Source organism: Dipodomys ordii, unplaced genomic scaffold (genome assembly GCF_000151885.1).
Source record: "Dipodomys ordii isolate 6190 unplaced genomic scaffold, Dord_2.0 Scaffold36, whole genome shotgun sequence".
Lineage (NCBI taxonomy): Eukaryota > Metazoa > Chordata > Mammalia > Rodentia > Heteromyidae > Dipodomys > Dipodomys ordii.
This window is the reverse complement of record NW_012267252.1, coordinates 3,375,264-3,398,029: the sequence shown is the minus strand read 5'-3', so window position 1 is coordinate 3,398,029 and position 22,766 is coordinate 3,375,264. Positions and strand designations below refer to the sequence as shown.

At 43.6% G+C, this 22,766-nt stretch overlaps 1 protein-coding gene across 1 annotated transcript in view; it reads left to right on the top strand.

Annotated features, from left to right (window-relative positions):
- Positions 1-22,766, top strand: part of Dnmbp (dynamin binding protein) — a 54,197-nt gene that overhangs the window by 3,298 nt on the left and 28,133 nt on the right. Inside the window, exon 3 of the mRNA XM_013017580.1 lies at positions 5,405-7,411. Within this exon, the coding sequence (XP_012873034.1) occupies positions 5,405-7,411 (2,007 nt within the window). The remainder of the gene's footprint in view (positions 1-5,404; positions 7,412-22,766) is intronic.

Below are 22,766 nucleotides of genomic sequence, written 5' to 3'. Positions count from 1 at the left end.
CTCAGATCTAGGTTTCCCATGTTTTAAGGCTAGTGCTTGAGACAGCCCTACCAGTTCAACTCATGAGTAGTCTGCATTGCTTCATCTCTGCCCTAGACTGTTCATCCTGACTCCTCTGATTGATTTTTTTTCTCTTGAAACCCTTGTTGCAACAGTTATTGATGATTATGTCAGAGTTGTAAAATTTAAGAGTACATGGGATAGTATTGGACATATGTCATATTTTACCATGCTACCTTTTAGTTGTTATTTAGTTTAATATTAAGCATCAGGCTTAATAAGAATAAAGAGTATATGTGTACACACACAGGTTTATATACTTATTTATGTTTATAATCACATATGTGAGCATGTTATATATGTATATGTGTTAATAAAAAGTGATATAGCATAGGAGACAAGATTTCTTTGTGTGTGTGTGTGTGTGTGTGTGTGTATTGGTACTTGTACTAGGCATTGAACTTGTTTAGGCTTTTCACCCAAGTCTAACTCTCTACCACTTGAGCCATGCCTCAAGTTGTAGGTTTTTACTGGTTATTTGGAATAAGAGTTCCAGATTTGTCTGCTCCAGCTAACTTGGGACTGTGAGCCTCAGCTCTCAGCCTCCTGAGTAGCCAAGGATCAAGAGCATGTGTCATCAGCATCTGGTGAGGACAAGAATTCTGACAGTCCTAGATTTAGGTCCATCTCCCTCACTTATTAAATCTCTCATCCTCACTTTCCTTTTCTAAAATATAAGGAATTAGTCATGAGGATTAAATAAATTTAGGCATGTAATGCCTCTGTCTAGCAAGAGAGAAACACTCAATAAATGTTAGTTATTGCTAGTCTATCTTGGGTCCTGAGTCTTCATGATATGCTTTGGGGCCAGTTTTCCTATAATTCTGTGCGTTTTCCCAGAGAAAGTTGAGTCATCAGGTGCTTTTCCAGCAGGTGTCACCCTTCCACCTTTTCCTAAAGCCCACAATTATTTTGGACTGCTCTTGAATCTGGCCACACGTTTCTAAGAGGCCCCTAGATTGGTGTTCCAGAAGTCTGGAAAACCTCCCTTCCTAAGGGATCACCCAGGATTCCAGGGGAATACTTTACACAGCTGATGAAAATGAGAGATTTCGGGGTTGGGAAGGTGGCTCAGTGATAGAGTGCCTGCCTTGCATGCATGAGGACCTGGGTTCAATTCCTCAGCACTACATAAACAGAAAAAGCCAGAAGTGGATGCTGTGGCTCAAGTGGTAGAGTGCTAGCCTTGAGCTGAAGAGCTGAGGGTTCAGCACCCAAGCCCAGAGTTCAAGCCCCAGGATGGACAAAAAAAAAAGAGAGAGAGAGATTTGTGCAAACAAACAGCCACACACACAAACAGCTTAGGAATGATGAGTATTATAAAGTAAAGCCTTCTAGGATCAAAGTTGTGGGGTTTTTATTGTTGTTAGGTTGTTTTGATATTCATCTTTATAATATAGAAATAGCCAACAGAATAACAGTTTGCCAGGTAGTAAAGCTTATCAAAACAGTCCTTCTGCAGAAAGTAGACAGGCAAACAAGCTCTATTATGTGAGTTCATGGGGATCTCACCAAACAAAGAAAACACTGTCATTGCACAGCTCGAAGAGAGCCAGTCATTTCAAAGCCAGTGGAGTGGGAGTTAAGGCATGCTTTGATTTTCCTATTCATCCAGAGACCCATTGTCTCTGAAGAGTCATGTCACCAGTGAGTTCCCTCTGAGGCCTTGGTAGCAGGCCTCAGGATCAGTAAAAGAGAAAACACTTGTAATTCTCAGCACCTCTGAGCAATGGATATAGGGTCATGGATTAAAGGAAACACAGGATTAAGCCAAGCATAGTACATACCTGTAATTTCAGATACTTAGCAAGAATAGAACATAAATATGGCTTAAGTGGCAGAGTACTTACCTGCCATGTGTAAAGTCTTCAGTTCAATATCCCTTACTACCAGAAACAAAAAGCCAGGAGTTAGTGGCTCATGCCTGTAATCTTGAAGCTACTCAGGAGGCTGAGATCTGAGGATCAGTTTGAAGCCAGCCCAAGCAGGAAGGTCTGTGAGATCTTATCTCCAATTAACCACTAGAAAATCAGAAGTCATGCTATGGCTCAAAATGGTAGAGTGCTAGCCTTGAGCAAAAAAGCTGAGACAGCACCCTGACCCTGAGTTCAAGCCCTAAGATTAAACAACAACAAAAAGGAAACAAACGAAAAAGGAAAGGGACAAGACTAAGGACACTACTTTTCAAGAACATCCATGAAGTTTGTGAAAATATATTGAGTACTTCCACTCAGTCTAACGCCTTATGTTAGTTGTTGTATAGTATGTTAATATGCAGGTAGAGAATTAGTGATAAAAACAATTATTTCTTTTATAGGCTACAGATGGCCAAGATGAATGTGAGTTTCTAAAGTTTTGTAAAGATTCCAGCTAAGATATCAGAGAAGCCAGGTGCTGGTGGCTCACGCCTGTAATCATAGCTACTCAGGAGGCTGAGATCTGAGGATCGCAGTTCAAAGCCAGCCCGGGCAGGAGAGACCGTGAGACTCCTATCTCCAGTAAACCACCAGAAAACCGGAAGTGGCGCTGTACGCTCGCCTTGAGCTGAAGAGCTGAGGGACAGTGCCCAGGCCCAGAGTTCAAGCCCCACGACCAAAAAAAAAAAGATATCAGAGAGATAATAATGCATGAGTAAATGCTTAGAGTTCATGACATCGTTTTTTATGAGAAAAAAAAAGTCCCCTTGTGGGCTAGATATGGAAGTACATGTTTTATAATCCCAACATTTAGGAGGCTGAAGCAGAAGAATCCCTAGGAGTCCAGACTCAGCCTCACAATGAGACCTTGTCTTAAAAGCAAAGAAAACAAAAGTCCTCTTGTGTAGAATAGGGTCTCAGATCCTAGGTGCCTCATATCGGGTATGTGGTGGAGAGGAGATTTATAACTGAATAGCCATAAACATGAATAGTCTTTTGGTGTCATCCCAAGTGAATCTCTTTAGAGTGTGTTGAGAGCAAGCTTCTATTTTGCTCTTTCACATAATAAGAATAAGATTGCTAGAGAAGAAGCTGTTGGTGATAGACTCTCCCTGACTCATAATGAAAGCTTGATAAAGTTGGTGGTACATTTGTAAGTTGTAATTGGCATGAATCATTTGGTAGGCTGGAAGAAGTCATGTTTTGGGACAGCATTTATTGTATTAACGATTAAAATTGGGGATTTAAACTAGGCACCAATAGCTCACACCTATAATCCTAACTAATCAAGAGGCTGAGATCTGAGGATCACAGTTCCAAACCAGCCTGGGTAAACAAATCCAAGAGACTTTTATTTCCAAATAACCAGCAAAAAACCAGAATTGGAGGCCTGGATCAAATAGTAGAGGACCAGTTGTGAGCAAAAAAGCAAAGTGAGAGTGCAGTTCAAGTCCCAGTATCAGCTCAAAAAAGGACAAAACACAGGGAATTAAAAAAATATTTGTCCGTTCACTAAAAATCCTATTATATATTAATGTGAGAACATTTTTATGAAAAATTACTGAAACTTTTCAAACAAAAAAATTAGTGAGGAATAACAATGGTTTACATTTTCATAAATCTGTTTAATGTTTGATTTAACAGAAGAAAGCTGGATTTCCATATTTGCATCTGTATTTAATCTATTACCATATGTTGTTTTGATTTGAAGTATACTGGAAAAATGCACCATTGCAGAAATATGTAATGAGAGACAGTAGGGGTATCTAAATAGTCTTTTCAAGAAATTATGAATTATTCTTTGCTATCACATCACAATCAATGTGTGGTAGTTTCTTTAGAGTTAACCACAGTGCTGGACCCAGTAGAGTATCAATGAGCTATTCCGTAATACTGTGCTAACATCCATTCACTCACCTTGCTTTTGGAATGAACCTTTTGGTCATAAATGATTTTATAACAGCATGCATTGGTCATTTGGAAAAATATTGATTCAGTGAGTTATTCAGTTTTTCCAAATGTTGACTTCTTATTATATAACATAAAATTGTATTGTCAATATTATTTTTAAAAAGTCTTCAAGTATGAGAACACTGTCAGTCTCATGGTATTATTTTCCAAAATAATAATGTTTAATATGGAACTTGGAATTTTAACATTGGCACAAAATCCTGTGGTGTTTGTTTCCCTTTTTTTTTTTTTTAATGATCCTGGGCTTTAAACTCTGAGTACTAACCCTGAGCTTCTTTTACTCAAGGCTAGTGCTCAACCACTTGAGGCACAGAGCCACTTCCAGCTTTTTCTGCGTGGTTTATTGCAGCTAGGAGTCTCCTGAATTTTCCTGCCTGGGCTGTCTTTGAAGCCCAGTCCTCAGATCTCAGCCTCCTAAGTAGCTAGGATTGCAGGCATGAGCAGCCAGTGCCTGGCCCTGTTTGTTTTCCTTGCAGTTACACACTCATTTGTTTTGTTTCAGAGAAAATGTCTGCCAGTATCCAAGCCCAAATAACCATAGCTGTCTGTCAGTCAGTCTTACACGTAAACAGTGTTCAGTGGAAAAAGCTTCTGAATCAAGTGTACAACTCAGCTAGTGCAGTGCTTTGCTTTAAGATCGCCAGAAAAAGTCTTGTACTCACTTCCCATTTTATCACGTAGAATATTACAAGACATATCCTTGAGGACATTCTTAACAGAAACTAGTAATTTTTGCATATGAGTTTTGGTGGTGAGGATGCAGTGACTCTATAGTGACTATAGTGTGTGTGTGTGTGTGTGTGTGTGTGTGTGTGTGCGTGTGTGTGCACTAGGGCTTTAACTCCAGGTCTGAACATGCTCCCTTAGCTTGTTTGCTTAATGCTGACCCTGTACCACTTGAGCCACAGTTCCACTTCTGGCACATTTTACTAGTTGATTGGTCTCAGGGATTTTCTTGCCTAGGCTGGCTTTGAACCTCTATCCTCAAATCTTAGCCTCCTAAGTAGCTAGGTTTATAGGCATGACCACCCCCCAACACCCAGTACCTGGCTTGCAGTGACCATTTATATAATTTGTTGCCATCACTCTGTTTTATACATTGCCAGCAATTTTTACTTCCACCCTCCCCAACCCTTACCCCTAGTGGTTTTGCACAATTGTCACAAATGTCAACATAGTGAAAAATGTACATCAAGTATGAAAATACTGGCTACCTCCCATAGCCTCTGAAAGGATCTCAAGGGTCCAGTTCTAGGGTTCCATGACTTACACTTTGACAAAACTAGGTCTATAGGAATATTCCAATTCACCAACTTGTTTTGGGTGTTCGTGCTCTTAAAACCAGGTGTATATATCCTGGAGTTGACAGATGTTGAAAAATGCTGAATTGCATTCTTGGTCATAGTAATATCATGCTGGGTGACAGCGGAAGTCATTTTCTGCTTATTTTCCCTCAGGTGACCTGGTGATTCTTGATGGCACTCCCACGGCAGGCTGGCTGCAGGGCCGAAGCTGCTGGGGTGCTCGGGGTTTCTTCCCATCTTCCTGTGTTCGGGAGCTCTGCCTTTCTTCTCAAAGCAGGAAGTGGCATTCCCAGAGTACCCAGCTTCAAATTCCAGAATATTCCATGGGACAAGCTCGGGCCCTGATGGGTCTCTCTGCCCAGCTGGATGAGGAGCTGGACTTCAGGGAAGGGGATGTGATTACCATTATTGGAGTTCCTGAGCCGGGCTGGTTTGAAGGGGAGTTAGAGGGTCGAAGAGGCATTTTCCCAGAAGGTTTTGTTGAGCTTTTGGGTCCCCTGAGGACTGTAGATGAATCTGTAAGTTCTGGAAAGGGAGATGACCATGTTGCTAATGGTAACATAGAAATCCCTGGAGGAGAAGAAGGGAGAGGGCTTGCTGAGGATGATGAAGGTGAACAAGGAGGCTCATATGGAATTGCCCTCTACAGATTCCAAGCCCTAGAGCCAAATGAGTTGGATTTTGAAGTTGGAGATAAAATTCAAATTCTGGCAACCTTGGAAGATGGCTGGCTCGAAGGAAGGCTAAAGGGCAGGACAGGCATTTTTCCTTACCGGTTTGTAAAGTTATGTCCAAGCACCAGGACTGAGGAAGCCCCGACTCCCCTACAAGAAGATGGCCTCACCAAGACCCAGGAGAGCTGTTTGGATGAATTTGAGAACTCAGTAGTAGTGGAGGAACCAAAACAGGAATCTCAAGAGTACCCGGCGGTGAAGCCCAGCCATGTTCCTTCTGACATGTGCATTTCTCCTTCAGAGCCCTGGGCTCCTGAACATGATGGAAATAAGCTCTGTGGTCAAGATGTAGCCACCTTGGGAGCAGGAGGGTACTCCAGAAGTTCAGGTGAAAGGCATGAAAAACCTCTTGCTAAAGATCCTTCCATGCCCAAGCCTTTGGAGGGAGTCAATGGTATTTCCTCCCAACCTCAAGTACCTTTATATTCCAAAGTGCAGAAAAATCAGTATTGTTCTACATTAGGAGCAAAAAGCTCAGAACAGTTCTCTGACCTCCCACTGGAAGGCAGGACTAGAGACTACTCCAGCCTCCCTCACAAAAAAACATATGCCCAGCAAAGAGCCCTTCAGAGGCCAGGGCCTCCCCTTCACAGGGCCTCTTCTCTCACTGGCTCCAGAACAGCCAAACCCAGCCAGTGGAGTCCCCAGCTCCATGCCATGGCCAGGTATGCTAAGAAGCACTTCACATCCAGAGAAAGTGCCAACAGCTTCTGTTCTGAATTAGAGAGCTTACAGAGAAGGCCTGGTCCCCAAGGTAAGGAGCTGGCCACAGATGTCACCACACTGTCACTGGGACACAGCACTGACCTAGATTCTAAGTTGACACAACAGTTGATCGAGTTTGAGAAGAGCCTGTCAGGGCCTGGTACTGAGCCAGAGAAAATTTCACGCCACTTTTCAATCATGGACTTTAATTCTGAGAAGGATATTGTTCGTGGTTCCTCCAAGTTCCTCCCCCTGCAAGAGCCACTCGAAAGGAAGAAGGTCCTGAGGCCACCACCACCCAGACCCTCTACTCCAGTGTTCACATCCCCACACTTGCTAGCTGACCAGAGACCCAAGCCTACACCCCTCTTGGTCATGCGACCCTCTCGCCCAGCTCCCCTGCCTCCTTCTTCACAGCCCAGGGTGAATGCAGCATCCCCCAGACCCCTCTCTGGTCATCATCCTGGCTGGGAGGCCCTAGAAAAGGAGGCCCCTGAGCATGTAGAAAGGAGTCTGGAGCAGACTTTCCCATGCCCCTCAGTACTGGTGAGGATTCAGGAAGTGGAGCAGGACCTGGATATGTACACCAGAGCTCAAGAGGAGCTCAGCTCCATGCTGGAGGAGAAACAGGATGAATCCTTAGAAGCAGAAGCCCTTGAGAATCTCGAGTCCTATGAGAGTAACATTCAAAGTCTGAATCTGGAACTCCAGCAACTCAGAGGTAAGTGACCAGGAAATGATGGAAATTTGCTTTTTGACACCCATGATTACAGAGGATGAATTGCATTTTCATTACCAATTCCTTAGTCTATCATTACAATTAAGATTGCTGTGAAGCCGGGCGCTGGTGGCTTATGCCTGTAATCCTAGCTACTCAAGAGGCTGAGATCTGAGGATTGAGGTTCAAAGCCAGCCCGGGAAAGAAAGTCCGTAAGACTCTTATGTCCAGTAAACCACTAGAAAACCGGAAGTGGCGCTGTGGCTCAAGTGGTAGAGCGCTAGCCTTGAGCTGAAGAGCTGAGGGACAGCGCCCAGGCCCAGAGTTCAGGCCCCACGACCGGAACCCCCCCCCCAAAAAAAAAGGTCTATGAGTATGGCTCAAGTGGTAGATCATCTTTCTAGTGAGCACAAATCCTGAGTGAAAGAAAGAAGAAAAGAAGGAAGAAGGGAGAGAGAGGAAAGAAAGAAAAAAGAAAAAGAAGGAAGGAAGGAGGTAGATCTGGGAGTCTATGAACTAGAAGACACTAGGAAAAATAAAAACATAAAAATGGTGGTTCAGCAATTCTAGGTTAAGCTGGTAGACCATCCCATATACACCTACCTTCCCTTCTGCCTCCAATCTCTTTTTTTTTTTGGTCCGGTCGTGGGGCCTGAACTTTGGGCCTGGGCACTGTCCCTCAGCTCTTCAGCTCAAGGCTAGCGCTCTACCACTTGAGCCACAGCGCCACTTCCGGATTTTTTCTTTTTGCTTATGTGATGCTGAGGAATCGAACCCAGGGCCTCATGCATGCAAGGCAAGCGCTCTACCACTGAGCCACCTTCCCAGCCCCCTTCAATCTCTTTAATAGAATGCAAAAGATAAAATTCCAACAAGAAAGAGTGTTATTGGAAGGCCAGCAATTGAGTAGCTTTCTGAAAGATGGAAAGGAAATAATGTTGCAGAAAGGGAGTTTGCCACTATCCAAAATATGCTGAGAGCAGATTCAGATATGTGGCAGTGGGAAGGGACCTGGAGCAAGTGTGACTATTTGGGGGCCAATGGGCCGTAGGTCACTGTGCTGAGCAGGAGCAGGACCAGCATTTGTCCCTAAGCACAGGATAGGGAGGGGCTAACATTTCCTCTGCACTACAAGGACCTGAGCTGGGGATGGGGAAGAGGTAGGGAGAGCCAGAGCTTCTCATGACTTCAGAGAACCTGAGGGGGGCTTAAAGAAGCTGGTTGGAGCTTTGTCCCCAAAGTCATAGGCAAGATCTAGAATTTGTTTTCGTTTCCCACACTTATAAGTGTCAAGATACACTTGTAAACCATTCTTGTTTGAATACCTCAAATTACAGGCATAGAGGCTTCTCGGTTTTAGGATGAACAGTGTGTTAAGGTGGACACAGGGCTTGATGGACTGGCACTAAGTGATAGGTGCTGACAGGATGCTTTTCTGATATATTACCTGACCTTTTTTTTTTTTCAGGACTAGTAGTTCAGTCCATGTTCATATGTGTGTATGTGTGTGTGTGTGTGTGTGCGCGCGCGCGCGCAATTGCTTAAAGTTTATTATTAATGTATAGTTTTTCTATATATAAAAGCAATTTGTCATTCTGAAGATTCCTTGGAATGCCTTAGGTATAAGAACTCTTCCCCAAACCAGTAAAGATAGTGGACTTAAAGCCAGGCATGTGGTACACACCTGTAATCCCAACACTTGAATGGGTCAAGGAGGTAGAGTGTGATTCTGAGGTCAGGTAGATCTCCATAAATAGGCTCTATCTCAAAAAAGAGAGACTAGAGAGGAGAGAGAAGTAAAGAAGAGGAGAAGAGAAAGCGGGAGAGAGGGAGACATTGAGTTAATAACCATAGCCAAATCATTTGGTGTTTTTTCCTAGTTTGTCTGTACATAAAAAAAGAGCAACTATCCTGGGCTTGTGTAACATCTGGTTGAGGGTGTTGGCTTGGTACAAATTAGCTCAGTTTCTTTAACTGGATTTTATACTGGTGTAAACAGAAACCATAGTCAAAATCCATTCATGGTCTATTTTAATTCAAGACAATAACTAGTTGTTCCTATGGTTCAGTGTATGTCAGGAAATAAGCTACAGTTTGAGCTCCATTTCTAAGCTTAGCATCATTAACTTAGTAATAACTGACCCATGAGTCAGTTTGTAATGTGACATTGCAAATAGTTCCAGACATAGGGCGGAGAATTGGCACACACTCTGGTATTGATCTCAGAGTTTGCCAGGCCTTTGCAGGACAGAGAGGAACTTTTGCTAGTGTAAGATGCTTAGACTCAAGCATTCACACCATGGCTCCCCTAAATGTGCTTCTCCTTGTACTGCTTGCCTTACCAAATGGTAGTAAGCCTTAGAGCAGGACAGTCATTACTGAGGTGGTTATCACTGAATTCCTGCCACATTCCACATGCTGGTCCAGAGTTTCAGTGGTGATCCTCTGCCCTTGTGAGGATAGACAAACAATGCTAAGTAAAACTGCAAGGACATAGCATATGAGAAGATAAAACAATCTGTGGTACGAAGAAATTTAAAATGACATTTGAGTAAGATGGCTGGAGACAACCAAACCTTTCTTTTTTCCGAGATGGGAGATTTGTTGGCAACAGATAGGAAAGTGCACCTGGTGTCTGGGGAGTAACAAGAAGGCCAGTTCAGCTAGCAGAAGGTTTCAGGTTTTGAACCTGATTTGCTGCAGTACTGGAAGAGAGACAAAAGGCAGAGGCAGAGACCAATTAGGAGCTAGGGATGCTCTACCTGGACCTGGACAGCAATGGGAATGGGCAGCGCTCAGTTCCAGCTTTATTTTTAGTTAGGGCCAATGGAACTTGCAGGTGGATTAGACATGAGGAGTAAGAGAAGCAGAAGAGTCCAGGATGGGGTGTGAATGTTCTAGCAGGGACAGGCTGTCATAAGTGATTAGGATGTTCCACAGCTTAACATGAAACACAAGGTTTTAATATGAGTTAAGGGAGAGTTCAGCTAGAGAAGGTGAAACTGAGACCAGCTCATGGAGATTACTAACACAAACGGGTGAGTATTTTGGAAAACGGAGTAACTTCATGATAAGCTGGAGGTAAAAAGTCTATATAGAGTGGGCTAGAACCACACGTGAAGTGACAGAGCATCTATCAGCTAGTGTAAGGTCTGGGCTTCAATTCTCAGTACAAAAAAAATTTTTTTTTGAGGCAACATGACCCATACCTGTAATCCTAACACTTGTAAAATGATGCAGGAGGATCATAAGTTCAAAGCCAGTCTGGGTTACATAGTGAGCTGTCTTAAACACACACACACTAGGGCAGATGAAAGGAAAGAGGAAGGATGGGCAAATGATTGTATTTATTGATTGTATTTACAATCATTATATTCAATGTATGTATGTGAAAATGGAACCACATAACTTGAGGGTATGGATGGGGTTAGGAAAGAGCTTGAAGGAGAAAAATAGAAGGGGTGACATTGACCAAGATACATAGTATTTATGAACTGATTTGTTGAATTAAAACCCCTTTGTATAACTACTTAAAGATAATAAAGAACACAAACAAAAAGTATAGGTACCAAGGAAGGATCAAGCATATACATGAGGCATACTCATGCTTATATATGTTTGAGTATTAAATTATGTATATACGTATGAGTATTAAAATACTGGCATAACTTGTTTAAATAGTTAAGTGGCAAGAGCTTATTAGGATTCCCTCCCTGTAAGCACTTGTAGATCTATCTGATTGTGTGTGTGTGTGTGTGTGTGTGTGTGTGTGTGTGTGTGTGTGTATGTATTAATCCTGGGACTTGATCTCAGGGCCTAGGCCCTATCCCTGAGATTTTTTTTTTGCTGAAGACTAGTGCTCTACCACTTGAGCCACAGCTCCACTTCTGCTTTGTGTGTGTGTGTGGGGGGGAGTTAATTGAGGAGAAGAGTTTGAAGGATTTTCCTACCCATGTTGGTTTTGACTTGGGATCTCAGATCTCAGCCTCCCGAGTAAGTAGGATTACAGGTGAGAAACATCATTGTTTCAGCTTTTATCTGATATTTTCAGCTGCTGCATCCTATCACTAAATGTCAGAAATCATGTGGTCCCATCTCATGTCTAAATACAATGATGTTACGGTGAAGTAGAATGTAAGATTATGCAGACCAGCCCAGACTTGAATCCAGCCCATTATTACCTACTTACTGTGAGACTGGGCAGCCCTCAGTGTTCTCATGGGTTAAATGTGGACAGGCCAGGGATCCAATGAAGTGTATAAAAGCCCTATGTACACTGTTTTATAAAAATAAGGGTTCCATATAATTGCTATTACCACCCAATCTCAGTTCTTTCTACACAGCTTATGATAGGGCATAGGTCCTAGACCTTTTATCCATCCATCCATCCCTCTATCCATCCATCAAGATTTTTTTTTTTGTAATTTTACTAGTTGGTATGTCCTTAAATAATGTCTCCATGCCTAGCTTTACCCTATCCCCTGAACTCAAGGCCTTCTAACAACTGCCTAATGAGTACCTTGATTTGGATGTCTTCTGAGCAGCTCAACTCAACCAAAATGGAGCTCTTCACCTCTGCTCCAGTCCCCCCTTCCCTCCCAATGAGCTCCTCCAGCAGGCAGCCTCATATCACCATGGCAGCTCCAGGCCATGGTGATATATAAACCCTTAGGTTGAGAGGCTGCGCTGAACAAGAGCAAAACTGTATTCCTAGTCACCTCCATCTTTCTTGAACTTCTGCTGTGTGCTAGGTAACTGACGGATACAAGAGAATATAATCTAGAACTTAGCCCTGGAGCATCCAATGTTTAGGATTGTGGACCTCCAGGAAGAAGAACCAGCATAGGAGAGAGAGTAGCCAGTCATGTAGAAGGAAAGCCAAGTGAAGAGTTTTGTTTGTTTGTTTGTTTTAAGGAGAAAGAGCAGGCTAGGGCGGTGTGTCACCTGCCTTCAACTATAGCCTTTTACTCAGGAGGCAAAGGTAGGATCATATTCTGAGGGCTAGCACCAGGCAAAATCATGAGACTGTGTCTGAGACAAACTAAAGCAAAAGGGGCTGGGGATGTGGCTCAAGTGGTGGAGCATTTATTTAGCAAGTCAGAATCTCTTAAGTTCAAACACTAGTACCAAAACAAAAAAAGAAGAGGAGGAAAAGGGAAAAGAAAAGGGAGGAAGAGGAGGAAGAGGAGGGGAAGGAGCAGGAGAAGAAGAAGAGAGGAGAAAGTGACCCCATCAAAGCTGTTGATGGCCAAGCAAGATGACATCTCAGAAATGATTGCTGGATTCTGTGACCTTTTCCAGAGCAGTTCCATTGAAGTGATAATGATGGGTTGAGTCTGGTGGCAGTGCATTAAAGAGAGAATGAGAAGGAAGGAAGTAGAGACTTCAAGTATTTGGCTTACTGAAAAGTCTTCCACAGAATTTTACTATAAAAGAAAGCAAAGAGGTGGGGTGGCCACTGGAAGAACATTAGCTTGAAAGGCCAGTGGAAATTATTTAGAAGATGGAGCCATCACCACCTGTTCCTGAGCTTGGACAGAGTGGGCAGGAGAGGGGAAACTACAGCAAATGTAGTAAGCCAGTAGAGAGATTGGCCTGGAGTGGAGCGGTTTCTCCAAATTGGATTAGAAGAAGGCAGCAGTACAGGGTAGAAGCCCAGAGTCCAGTGAAGGTAAGCAGGTAGATTTGGTATGAAAGGTGGATATGAAAGCTCAGGGATCAAGTTAACTTCCCCAGGATTGTACCACTGGTAAGTGGCAAAGTCAGGATTCAAACCTGGTGCGCTCAAAGCCTGTGCTTTTAGCCTCCAAGCCATACTGCCTCCTGTGTTATGCAGGTTCATTGAGCTTTTAAGTCATACTGTATCCAGCTACAGAGCTGTGCTGGGGAAAGGAAGTGATTAGGTGTGGTCTTTGCCCTCAAGGACTTTCATAGGCTGGAAGGAGCTGAGCCAGTACTGTGAAGTAACAGGTGAGACAAGAGCTGACTGCGGATGCCCTGAAACCACAGGAGCTGTGGGAGAGAGACAGGCTGCTGAGCTCACACTTAGGAAGTGAGGAGCCCACAGTCAGACCCGAGGATGGCCTGGGCCCATAGAGCAACGTTAACATCGTTTCCACCTCCTTCAGTTCTCCCTCTGCTCTTTCTCTACCTCTCTTTTCTCTCTTCTTCCAGCTTCACTTCTAGAATATGTGTGGCATGTTTCTGTCCCTTCTGGGAGTCACACAGAGGGTCACTATGGCTGATAACCCACTCTTTACACGCAAATACCATATGGGTGCTGGTGCATTGGGGCTGAAGGAGCAGGTAGAAAGAGAAGCTGTGTGTAGGACAAGGGAGCAGAGTGGGGGCTGAGGGAAGCAGGAAACCCCCCTCTCACTCATCTGCATCTCTGTTTACACTGGTATGTCACATAAAAATACAGTCACAACTTTTGATTAGTTCTGGATCACAGTAGTGTAGAGGGAAAGAAGAGGCAGTTTTGTCTTTATGCAAGCTGTGTCTTTAAGGCTCCAAAGACCTTGAAAAGAAGTAGAGGGCCCTGTAATGTCACTGGCTATCCATTCCATTTAGCTAACAACGCTTTCTTTTAGCTTTACATGGCCTCTTCTTACTTACAAGGTCGTTTGTTCTCTGTCTTCATTTCTCCTCCTGGCTGATTTACTAGGTGTGTTTTCCTTATCATGCTAGCTTTATCAGAGATATGAAGTTGCTGGAGAGGACTTTGTTTCACAAACAATTAAGGAAAGAGTAATCTTTTTTGAGACAGTATATTACTGAGTATCAGTAATACAGCTAATCAGTATATTACTGATTAGCTGAGTCTGCCCAGCTAATCTTTACTTTTAATTGGATTAGAAATAAGCACGAACAACAATGTATAGATTTAAAATAGCAGAGAAACCATGAACTTCATTGTCTGACACATAAGAAAATAAACAGATGACTCATACTTGTAATCCTAGCTACATGGGAGGCTGAGAATGAGAGGATTGCATTTCCAGGCCAGCCAGGGTAGAAAAGTGCAAGATTCTCCACTGAATGGAAGGGGAATGTGGTGTGACACAGCAATAGTGGGAAGGCTAAAGTACACAGAGGGAGCTCAGGCATGCACCCCAAAACAAGACCCTGTCCTATAAATAACCAATGAAATACAGGGCTAGAGTATGGCTGGCTCAGTAACATCAGGCCAGCCTAACAAGCATAAAACCCTAAGTTCAAACCTCAGTAGCATCAAAAAGAAAATAATAGTCACAGGGGTTAAGCATAGCTAGAATTGATTTTTTTTTTTTTTTTGCCAGTCCTGGGGCTTGAACTCAGGGCCTGGGCACTGTCCCTGAGCTTCTTTTGCTTAAGGCTAGCACTCTATCACTTGAGCCACAGCCTCACTTTCAGCCTTTTCTCTTTATGTGGTACTGAGGAATCGAACCCAGGGTTTCATGCATGCTAGGCAAACATTCTACCACTAAGCTACCTTCCCAGCCCCTAGAACAGATTATAAACAGAAATTGAGCTTCTAGAAGCTGGTGTCTCCTAGCCGTGTCTCAGGGGTTCTCTGTAGATTATGCCATTGCCCTGTAACATTATGAATTCACTCATAGTAAAAGTTGGCCTCCCTAATACCGGCTCTGTGAATCATGCAACCAGTCATCCTATGGTAAATTTGCTAAGTTGTAGATTACAAAGTCAGCTAGTCTGACTGTGCATGTTCCTGTGCATGTGTTAGGAGGGAGGGCAGGTGGGCCTGGAGTGAATGGTAGGATGTACGGGATGGAGTTAATCTCTAACTCTGAAGAGGTCCATTCTGAATCAGAGATCCTGGGAGAGTTCACGTGCTTGCTTACAACTTGAGAGAAGTTAAGGGGTTACTATGTTTTAAGATAGTCCTCTCAGTCTTGTAACCTGATATCAGACAGATCTGGGTTCAAATCCTGGCCATAGCTTATGTGATGTTGGGCAAGTTATTCCAGCTCCTAGATTATTTCTTTATCTGTGGTAAAATAATAATTACATACCCTCCTTGCAGGATAGAGAAGATGAAAAAGGGAGTTGGTATTCATTTCCCAGTGCCAACCATAGCATGCAGTGTAAGGTTTTTAAAAAGAGGTAGCCGAGTAAGAACTGCACCATGCACGTGGTATTCAGGTAAGGGGTAGGTTTATTCAGTAGACCTGCTGGGACCAGGCAAGGTTGGCACTCCACGAGGCTGGCAAAAGAAAGAGAGCTTCTGGCCCCGGATTAGGCCTTATATAGGGTAGGGGGGCGGGGAAGGGTGTGTCCAGGTAAAGGGAAGTGGGGTCAGGTGGGAGAAAGGTGTGGCCACATCAGGTTAAGATGTGACCTCAGCGGATGCGGATGTGACCTCTTCCAGGTGTCCCAGTTGCCTAGGTAATGCAGGTACTGGGCGAGGTCTGTTCGCCATCCAGGAATGGACCTTACATGAAGCACTTGCTGAAACCATGGGAGTTTCTGGGCCAGGAAACTGCTCTCTAGAAGATACAAGGGACAGAAAACATGGACTATACTCACACAAAGTCATCAAACACTGGGCAGTCTAGAGACTCCTTTAGTCACGCTGAGAGTCTAGATGGTACAAAAAGGCACATCAGGTAGTTGTGGAGAGGAAAAAGAAGTTGTAAGGGAAAGCAGGACCGAGGCCCATTGAACCCTAGAGAGATGCATGGTTTACCCCACATAATATATATACAGCATACTGCCCTGCTCTCCTCTACTTCTTTCCACTGATTCACAGACATGGCTTCAATACAACTTCCAGGAGTCATTTCTGGACAGCCAGTCAGTCATCAGATAGTTACTGACCTGATTTAAGGCCTGGTTCTTAGTGTGTGGACCTTCAACCCCCTCCTTATCCTTTGTATAAACCCTGGCATTCTGGCATTCCTCCATCTGGAGCTGGCCTTCCAGCCTAATCTCTCCTTACATATTCTGGCTTTCACACCCTTTCTTTCCTTAGTTTTTCCAGTGTGGAATGTGGTCGGGAATCCTGCTTATCCCTGAAGGCATTTCTCTGAAGTCCCCTGCCCCTGAGGGTTTGCTTGACTTTCCAGCCTGTGGCGTGGCTTGCCCCCGGCAGAGACTCGCTGCTTCTTCCCCTTCTCTCCACCGGGCGCACACACAGCTAACATTTACTAAATTCAAGTAGACCTTTTTAAGCCATCCTTTCTGATTTCTAACCTCATTCTCCAGTTCCTAAATATGCTATGTGAATGTAATAAAAACAAGTTTTAGGAAATAAATGGTTTTGATGATTGTGGGACGTGACATTCTAGGAAAATGTGAAAGCATACCTGGCTTTTCCCCTGGATGAGTTTCACCACTACGGAATTGCCCTTTTCCCCCTCAGTGGCCCAGCTAATAGGGATTCCAGTATGCACTGCCTGATCCCTTGAATCCCACAGAAGTAAAGCATTTTAAGGAGGAAGGGTTTTGCTGTCCGTAAAGGAAAGGCTGTTCTGAACAGTTTCAGAGATCTAGGGGTTAAAAGCTGGACTTGAGGGCAGGGAATAAGGGCTTAGTTTGAGCTGCTCTTACAAGTATTTGTTTACACTGCTGGTGGCTTCTAAAGGATCAAAGAGGCAGACAGACTGACATCTGACCCTACCTGGAGCTTTTGAAGGGACTGCTTTCTCTTCCACATAGCTTTTTCTGCAAAACCTTCAGAGCAGCAGAATGTTTCTGCCTAGAGTCCATAAAGCAGCCAAGCCAGTCTGACCAGCTTGAGGGAAACACCAACAAGGCTGCCAACACCAATCACAAGAACTCTAGTTACTAATTATCCTTGGCCTCCAAGGGGAAAGAAATAGTAGCTCACTGATTGGATCCTGAAGGTGAAATGACTCCACATTGCTCTACACTTCAACCAGAGCCAACAGGAAGAGTGTACTGAGTGCTTGGAAGACATTTTTAGCAAGTCCAGCCTTAGGCACCTGTCCGCATTTCAGCCCAGCCCATGTCCATGGAAAAGAGAACTAAAACTCGTGTCCGTATTGAATATGAGTGAAACTCATGAGATTAGAAGAGAAAGAGAAGTGGAGGAGAAAGGTCCCTGGAGCTCCAGCTGTAAGTATGAAGACCGCAGGCGTCTCCGGAAAAGGAACCCCACAGTCCAGAATGAACTTTATACAGAGAATGACCTGGATTCTACACACCGGTCAAAGGAGCGGAATCGGCCCTACAGGAAAAGGGACTGTGGATACTGGGATTTTGAGCAGAGTGAATCAAGCTACATGAACTATGGGGAAGTAAATGAAAGTATATTTCAAGGTGGCTGTGATGTTGATAGGGATGTGGAAGATGCCAATGATAGGGATCTCAGGCCTGGGACAAAGCGTAATTTGCTTATGCAAAGCCCAGAGCTTATTCGGAATGCTGGGAGATATAGGAAGATGAATGGTTATGTAGATTGTAAGGATGTGATTTATAATCTCAAGGACTTGAAAAAAAAAGAACAGTGGACTGGCCACAAGTGTTTGGATGATTCTTTGGGGATTTTATACGAGGCTCACGAATGGTATATGGACCTCAGGAATTTTAATGATAGTCCTAAAAACTGTGAAGAAATTAACTTCTATAATAGAGATCTCAACCATTTATATCAAGTTCCTGGGAAGTATACTAATGGTCAGTCTATGAACTACTCACATTTGAATGGTGTCAGTGAAGGTAAAGAATTTGCTAAATACTATGAGGAGGACAGAAATATTTATCAAAATAATAAAACCTATCCTAAAGCAAGGACTCATATTATGAGTCAGAATACTTTTCATACAGAAAATAAAGGGCATGATTCTTTCTTTGCAAACCATGAGTATAAATTTGATTATAACAGAGGAGCAGATTCTCTCCATCAAGTGGAGAATTGGGACTACCATGGCTTTGACAAAACAGGAATGATGGCTCCTCAGGGCAGAAGGGTCATCACTGCTGGTCTGCAGAATCAACATCCCAGGGGGGAGCAAGGAGAGCATCAATTTATGATTCCTCAGAGTCCTGAACTGGAGAAGAGCACCTGGCAGTTAGGAGCAGACAGAGCACTAACTGTCCCAGAGGCTTGGAAAAGGAATAGCTGCTTCCGCCGCACTGCACCCAGCACCCTGAGACGCTCAGAGTTTGTGCAGAACAGGAAGAAATCCCAAGGTAGGAACTCAGCCAGCCCTCCGATAGGATGAAGTATGAGAATAGGTGAAATGGGTGGCTAAAGCAGGGACCGTAGCAATGGTATACTTCATTTCTTACCAAGTATATCTTGTGTAAGAACAGCCTTTAACAGGTTCCTGTTAGGAGGCATTTTGTAAAGTGAGAGTCGTGGAAATTCCAACAAAATGCAACAGGGCTTCCCAAACTAGACAACCATCTCATGGAAATTTGCCTTCACTCTTGGTTCTGTCAGATGCCTCTTGTCACAAATACTTTTCCATTCTTAGGGTAATGTTTCCTCTTCTGTTCCTCCTTCTTCTCCTTTTTGTCCCACCATTTCTGGAGTTTGAACTCAGGACATTGTCCCTGAACTTGTTTTGCTCAAGGCTAGCACTCTATCATTTGAGCCCCTGCACCACTTCCGGCTTTTTCTGAGAATGGGTCCCAGGGCTTCCTGCAGGCTAGACAAGCACTCTACCACTAAGCCACATTCCCAGCACTGTTTGTTCTTCCTAAGGGAAATAGCAAGTTCATTATTGGGGTTCCAGACTAGAATTGATTTTCCAGGAATGTTTCTCTCAGTCCCTACAACTCTTTTAGATATAATAGGAAGGAAGATTTGACTTGTTTTATATAGACTGTTCATCCTTGATATTGAAGAGTCTTAAGTGAATTATTATCATGGTGTTCTTAGGTAGTCAGATAACTTCTTAATGAGCCTTGACTAAATTATCTATAAGATGGAAATATTGGCATATTAGGAATGCTTTGTTTTTTGCCAGTGTGTTTTCAACTCTGTGAAGTGAACTTCATAGAATTTTTGCTGTGTGGTTTTTATAACTATCGGACTCCTTGTTGAGCTTTTTTTTTTTTTTTTTTTTTTAAATTGTGTGTTCTTTTCAGTTCTGGCCAGTTTAGGAGAGTCTGGATAATTGACAGAGAATAGAGTAGAGCCAGAGAAGGCAAGTGATCGGGTAGGTTTTCTTACACCATCCTTGGTCTCCTTCAGAATAGGCTGGCTGGTTGGGTTTGTATAGGGCCATTGAAGACCAAAAAGATGAACAGCTTGATGAGATCCTGGTTTCTCCAGTGGTTTCAAACCATAATCCTCAGATCTCAGCCTCCTAAGTAGCTAGGATTTATAGGTGTGAGCCACTAGTGCTTGGCTTAGTCTTTTTGTGTGTGTGGGGGGGGGTACATTTTCTCTCTGAAGTGATAGAAGTTGGGTGATATCTAAATTCTTCCCAGGTTTAAATAAACAAGTCTGATTCTGTGATTCCGTGGGTTGGTTTCTGTATTGCTGCTGCTATTCCCTGCCCCCACATTTGTTCCTTACGTGAACTTTGCTTCCTGTCTACAGTTCCTTGTTTTACTGAGTCTCCTAACTGTCATCAAGGGTGTTGATTGTGTTTGGTGTGGCTGGAGTCCAACCCTCCTCTCTGGGGTGTTGTAATGTGCCTTGGGATCTCCCAGAAACCAGCTCAGTTCCAACTTATCATTTCCATTTTTACAGCTCTTTCTTTGTATTTGAGAACTTTGAGAAGTATAATGAATAGATAGCTCAGTTGGTGCCCCTGATATTCCCCTTTCCCAGAGATAAAAATCTCATCTTAGTAATCTTTGTGCTTTCTAATGTTCTGTTAACTGTTCTGAAGAAAAAGCCATGACCCCCTATTGTGACGTCATAACCGGTGGTTACAGAAGGAAAAACAAGTAGTAGACTGCATGTGCCTTGAGTTCAAATCTCAGCTCTTTGGGGTTTCTAAACTTTGGATTCTAATACCTTGGGGTTTCTAAACTTTGGATAAAAATACCTGTCTCATGGTGAGAGAGAATCAATAAAACACTGACTCACAGCTCAGAAACACATGCTTATCAACTACTCTCTTTATGTTTTATCAACTTACCTCCCACCCCCTACCAGAGTGTCTTGTCCCCTGAGATCCAAATTGGTAGTCTCCACTGGGCATTTGCCCAGGACTTGTAAAACACCTCATCTTTAATAGTGGAATACCATCTCTTCCTTCCTCCTGTCCCGTAGCTACCCTGTCCCAAAGTCATAGGAAAAACAATCTTGTTGATGGTTGCTCCCCAGCCAGAACCCAGTCAGAACCCAGTTTTTTCCTCTGGCTTTCTTTTCTTCATCTGCTCTGTCAGTTTATTCTCCTACGGACCCTTCAACTTGGGTATGTTAGGGTAGGTCTGTTTCAGTTTTGCCCTTGGCCTTTAGGGTATGGCTCCTAGTCCTGAGAGAACTTGACTCCCCTAAGGTTTCCGAATGTTGAGTGAAGCTCTAACTTGGAGCATCTCAGATTTCACATCTGGATTCCCGGCATGCCTCAGTTGCTGAGTATCTGCAGGACCTAGCTCAAGTCATTTCTGTTAGGCTCACTGGAGTCTCCTTGCTGGCACACATAACTTAAGAATTTAAGATATGTCTCCACAGATATTAGAGTTCTCTATGGCTTCTGCTTTTCCAGGATTTCTTTCTTAATATCTAGCTCCAGCCTTCAAGCGCTGGTCCTTCAGTCCAGGAAGGCTTTCTTATGTGGCTTCATTCCCCTGTTTGCCCGGAGACTAGGGATTGCCCTGGGGCCATGGGAGATTGTGGAACTTACATAGTTTGGTTTTCTTGTCATGTGAGCTTCAATTTCTGCCTACTTCTTGATTGCGTTCTAATGCCTATCTCTAATTATTGTTTTTGTACCTTATCCAGAGTTGTTCACTAGTTGTCAGTAGGAACTTAGTACAGTGTTGTTTTGAAGGTTTTGCTTGGTTACTACCATAAATCGTTATGATGGAAAGGAGTTTCAAATTTTATGTTACCTATGTTGAACTTAAATGGTAATAGAATATCCATATGAAAAACAGGACTATATAAAACTAGAATTTGAGGTCTTTCAGGGTTGGAAGGCTACACAATTGAATATTATTAGAAGGAGCCTTGCAGAGTGACAAGTCTCATGGTTTTATAAACTGGGTAACCATTATTGGGTCTTCAAAGTTATTTAGTAGGTTATGACAAACATTTTCTCAAAAACAAATACAATAGGGGTGTGAGAAATTGGGTGTGATCAGAAGGAGGCCTCTTCAGAATGTGTCCTCCATGAGCTAAGAACATTAAAAGGTGTGATGGTGTATGGTGAGAAAACAAGCCACATTTTGAGAGGTTGAATCTTGGAGTCTTTATTAAAAAGGCCAGTGATTGTATGATGGACTCCTGTCTCAAAGACTACCAGTCAGCAAATACACTTAACACTGTTAGGAAACTGAGCCAGGAAGGCCAGAGAGGAAAGAAAGAAGAAAAACAATACCAAGAAATCAATTCAGCTCCAATGGAGAGCTGAATTTGGATGCCATGGTAACTGGAGAAGAGCCAGGAGAGAAGAGACAGGACATGAACATGGACACATGTGGCATGGCGTAATGGCACCAGAGCTGGTCTGGGCCTAAACAGGGCCAGGTTAGGAGGCAGAATCACAGGAAACTCCCAGGCTCGGGCACTGGACTGACAGATTAATAACCTATCATCCAAGTCCCCACCCCTGTCTCCAAGGATTCAGGTATGCTCACCTGGGAGGTTGGAGCTTCACCTTCCCCCACCATGAAGACAAGATGCCAGACCCTACCATCCACCCTGTGGCTGCGATGATGGTGGCCAGACCTGATCACCCTCTTGAAAGGCAGTGAACTTGAAATATCACAATCTCATGACGAGTCCTGGTAGGAATCCAGAAGCTCTGACACACTCAGCCCCCTATCCCAGCATCAGAGTTTTCTTGAGAAAACAGTAAGTGCCCATGGCCGTTGTTAGCCCAATGAGCACAGCCATGCATTTGCACCAGGCTGTTGAGCCTTTTGAGTGTGCCAGTGTGATTCTGGTGGCAAGATACAGGCTTACATGCCTGGTTCCATAGACAGATCGGTTCCATGGAATCTAGAAACCCCTTTCCTCGAAGTCTGACTTAAGAGTCTTGACCCTCAGATCTCAGCCTTCTGAGTAGCCAGGATTACAGGTATGAGCCACTGGAGCTGGGAAATGATTTATTACTATTTAATTATTTTGCAAGAGGGGCGCTGGTGGCTCATGCCTGTAATCCTAGCTACTCAGGAGGCTGAGATCTGAGGATCGTGGCTCAAAGCCAGCCTGGGCAAGGAAAGTCCATGAGACTCTTTAATCTCCAATTAACCACCAGAAACC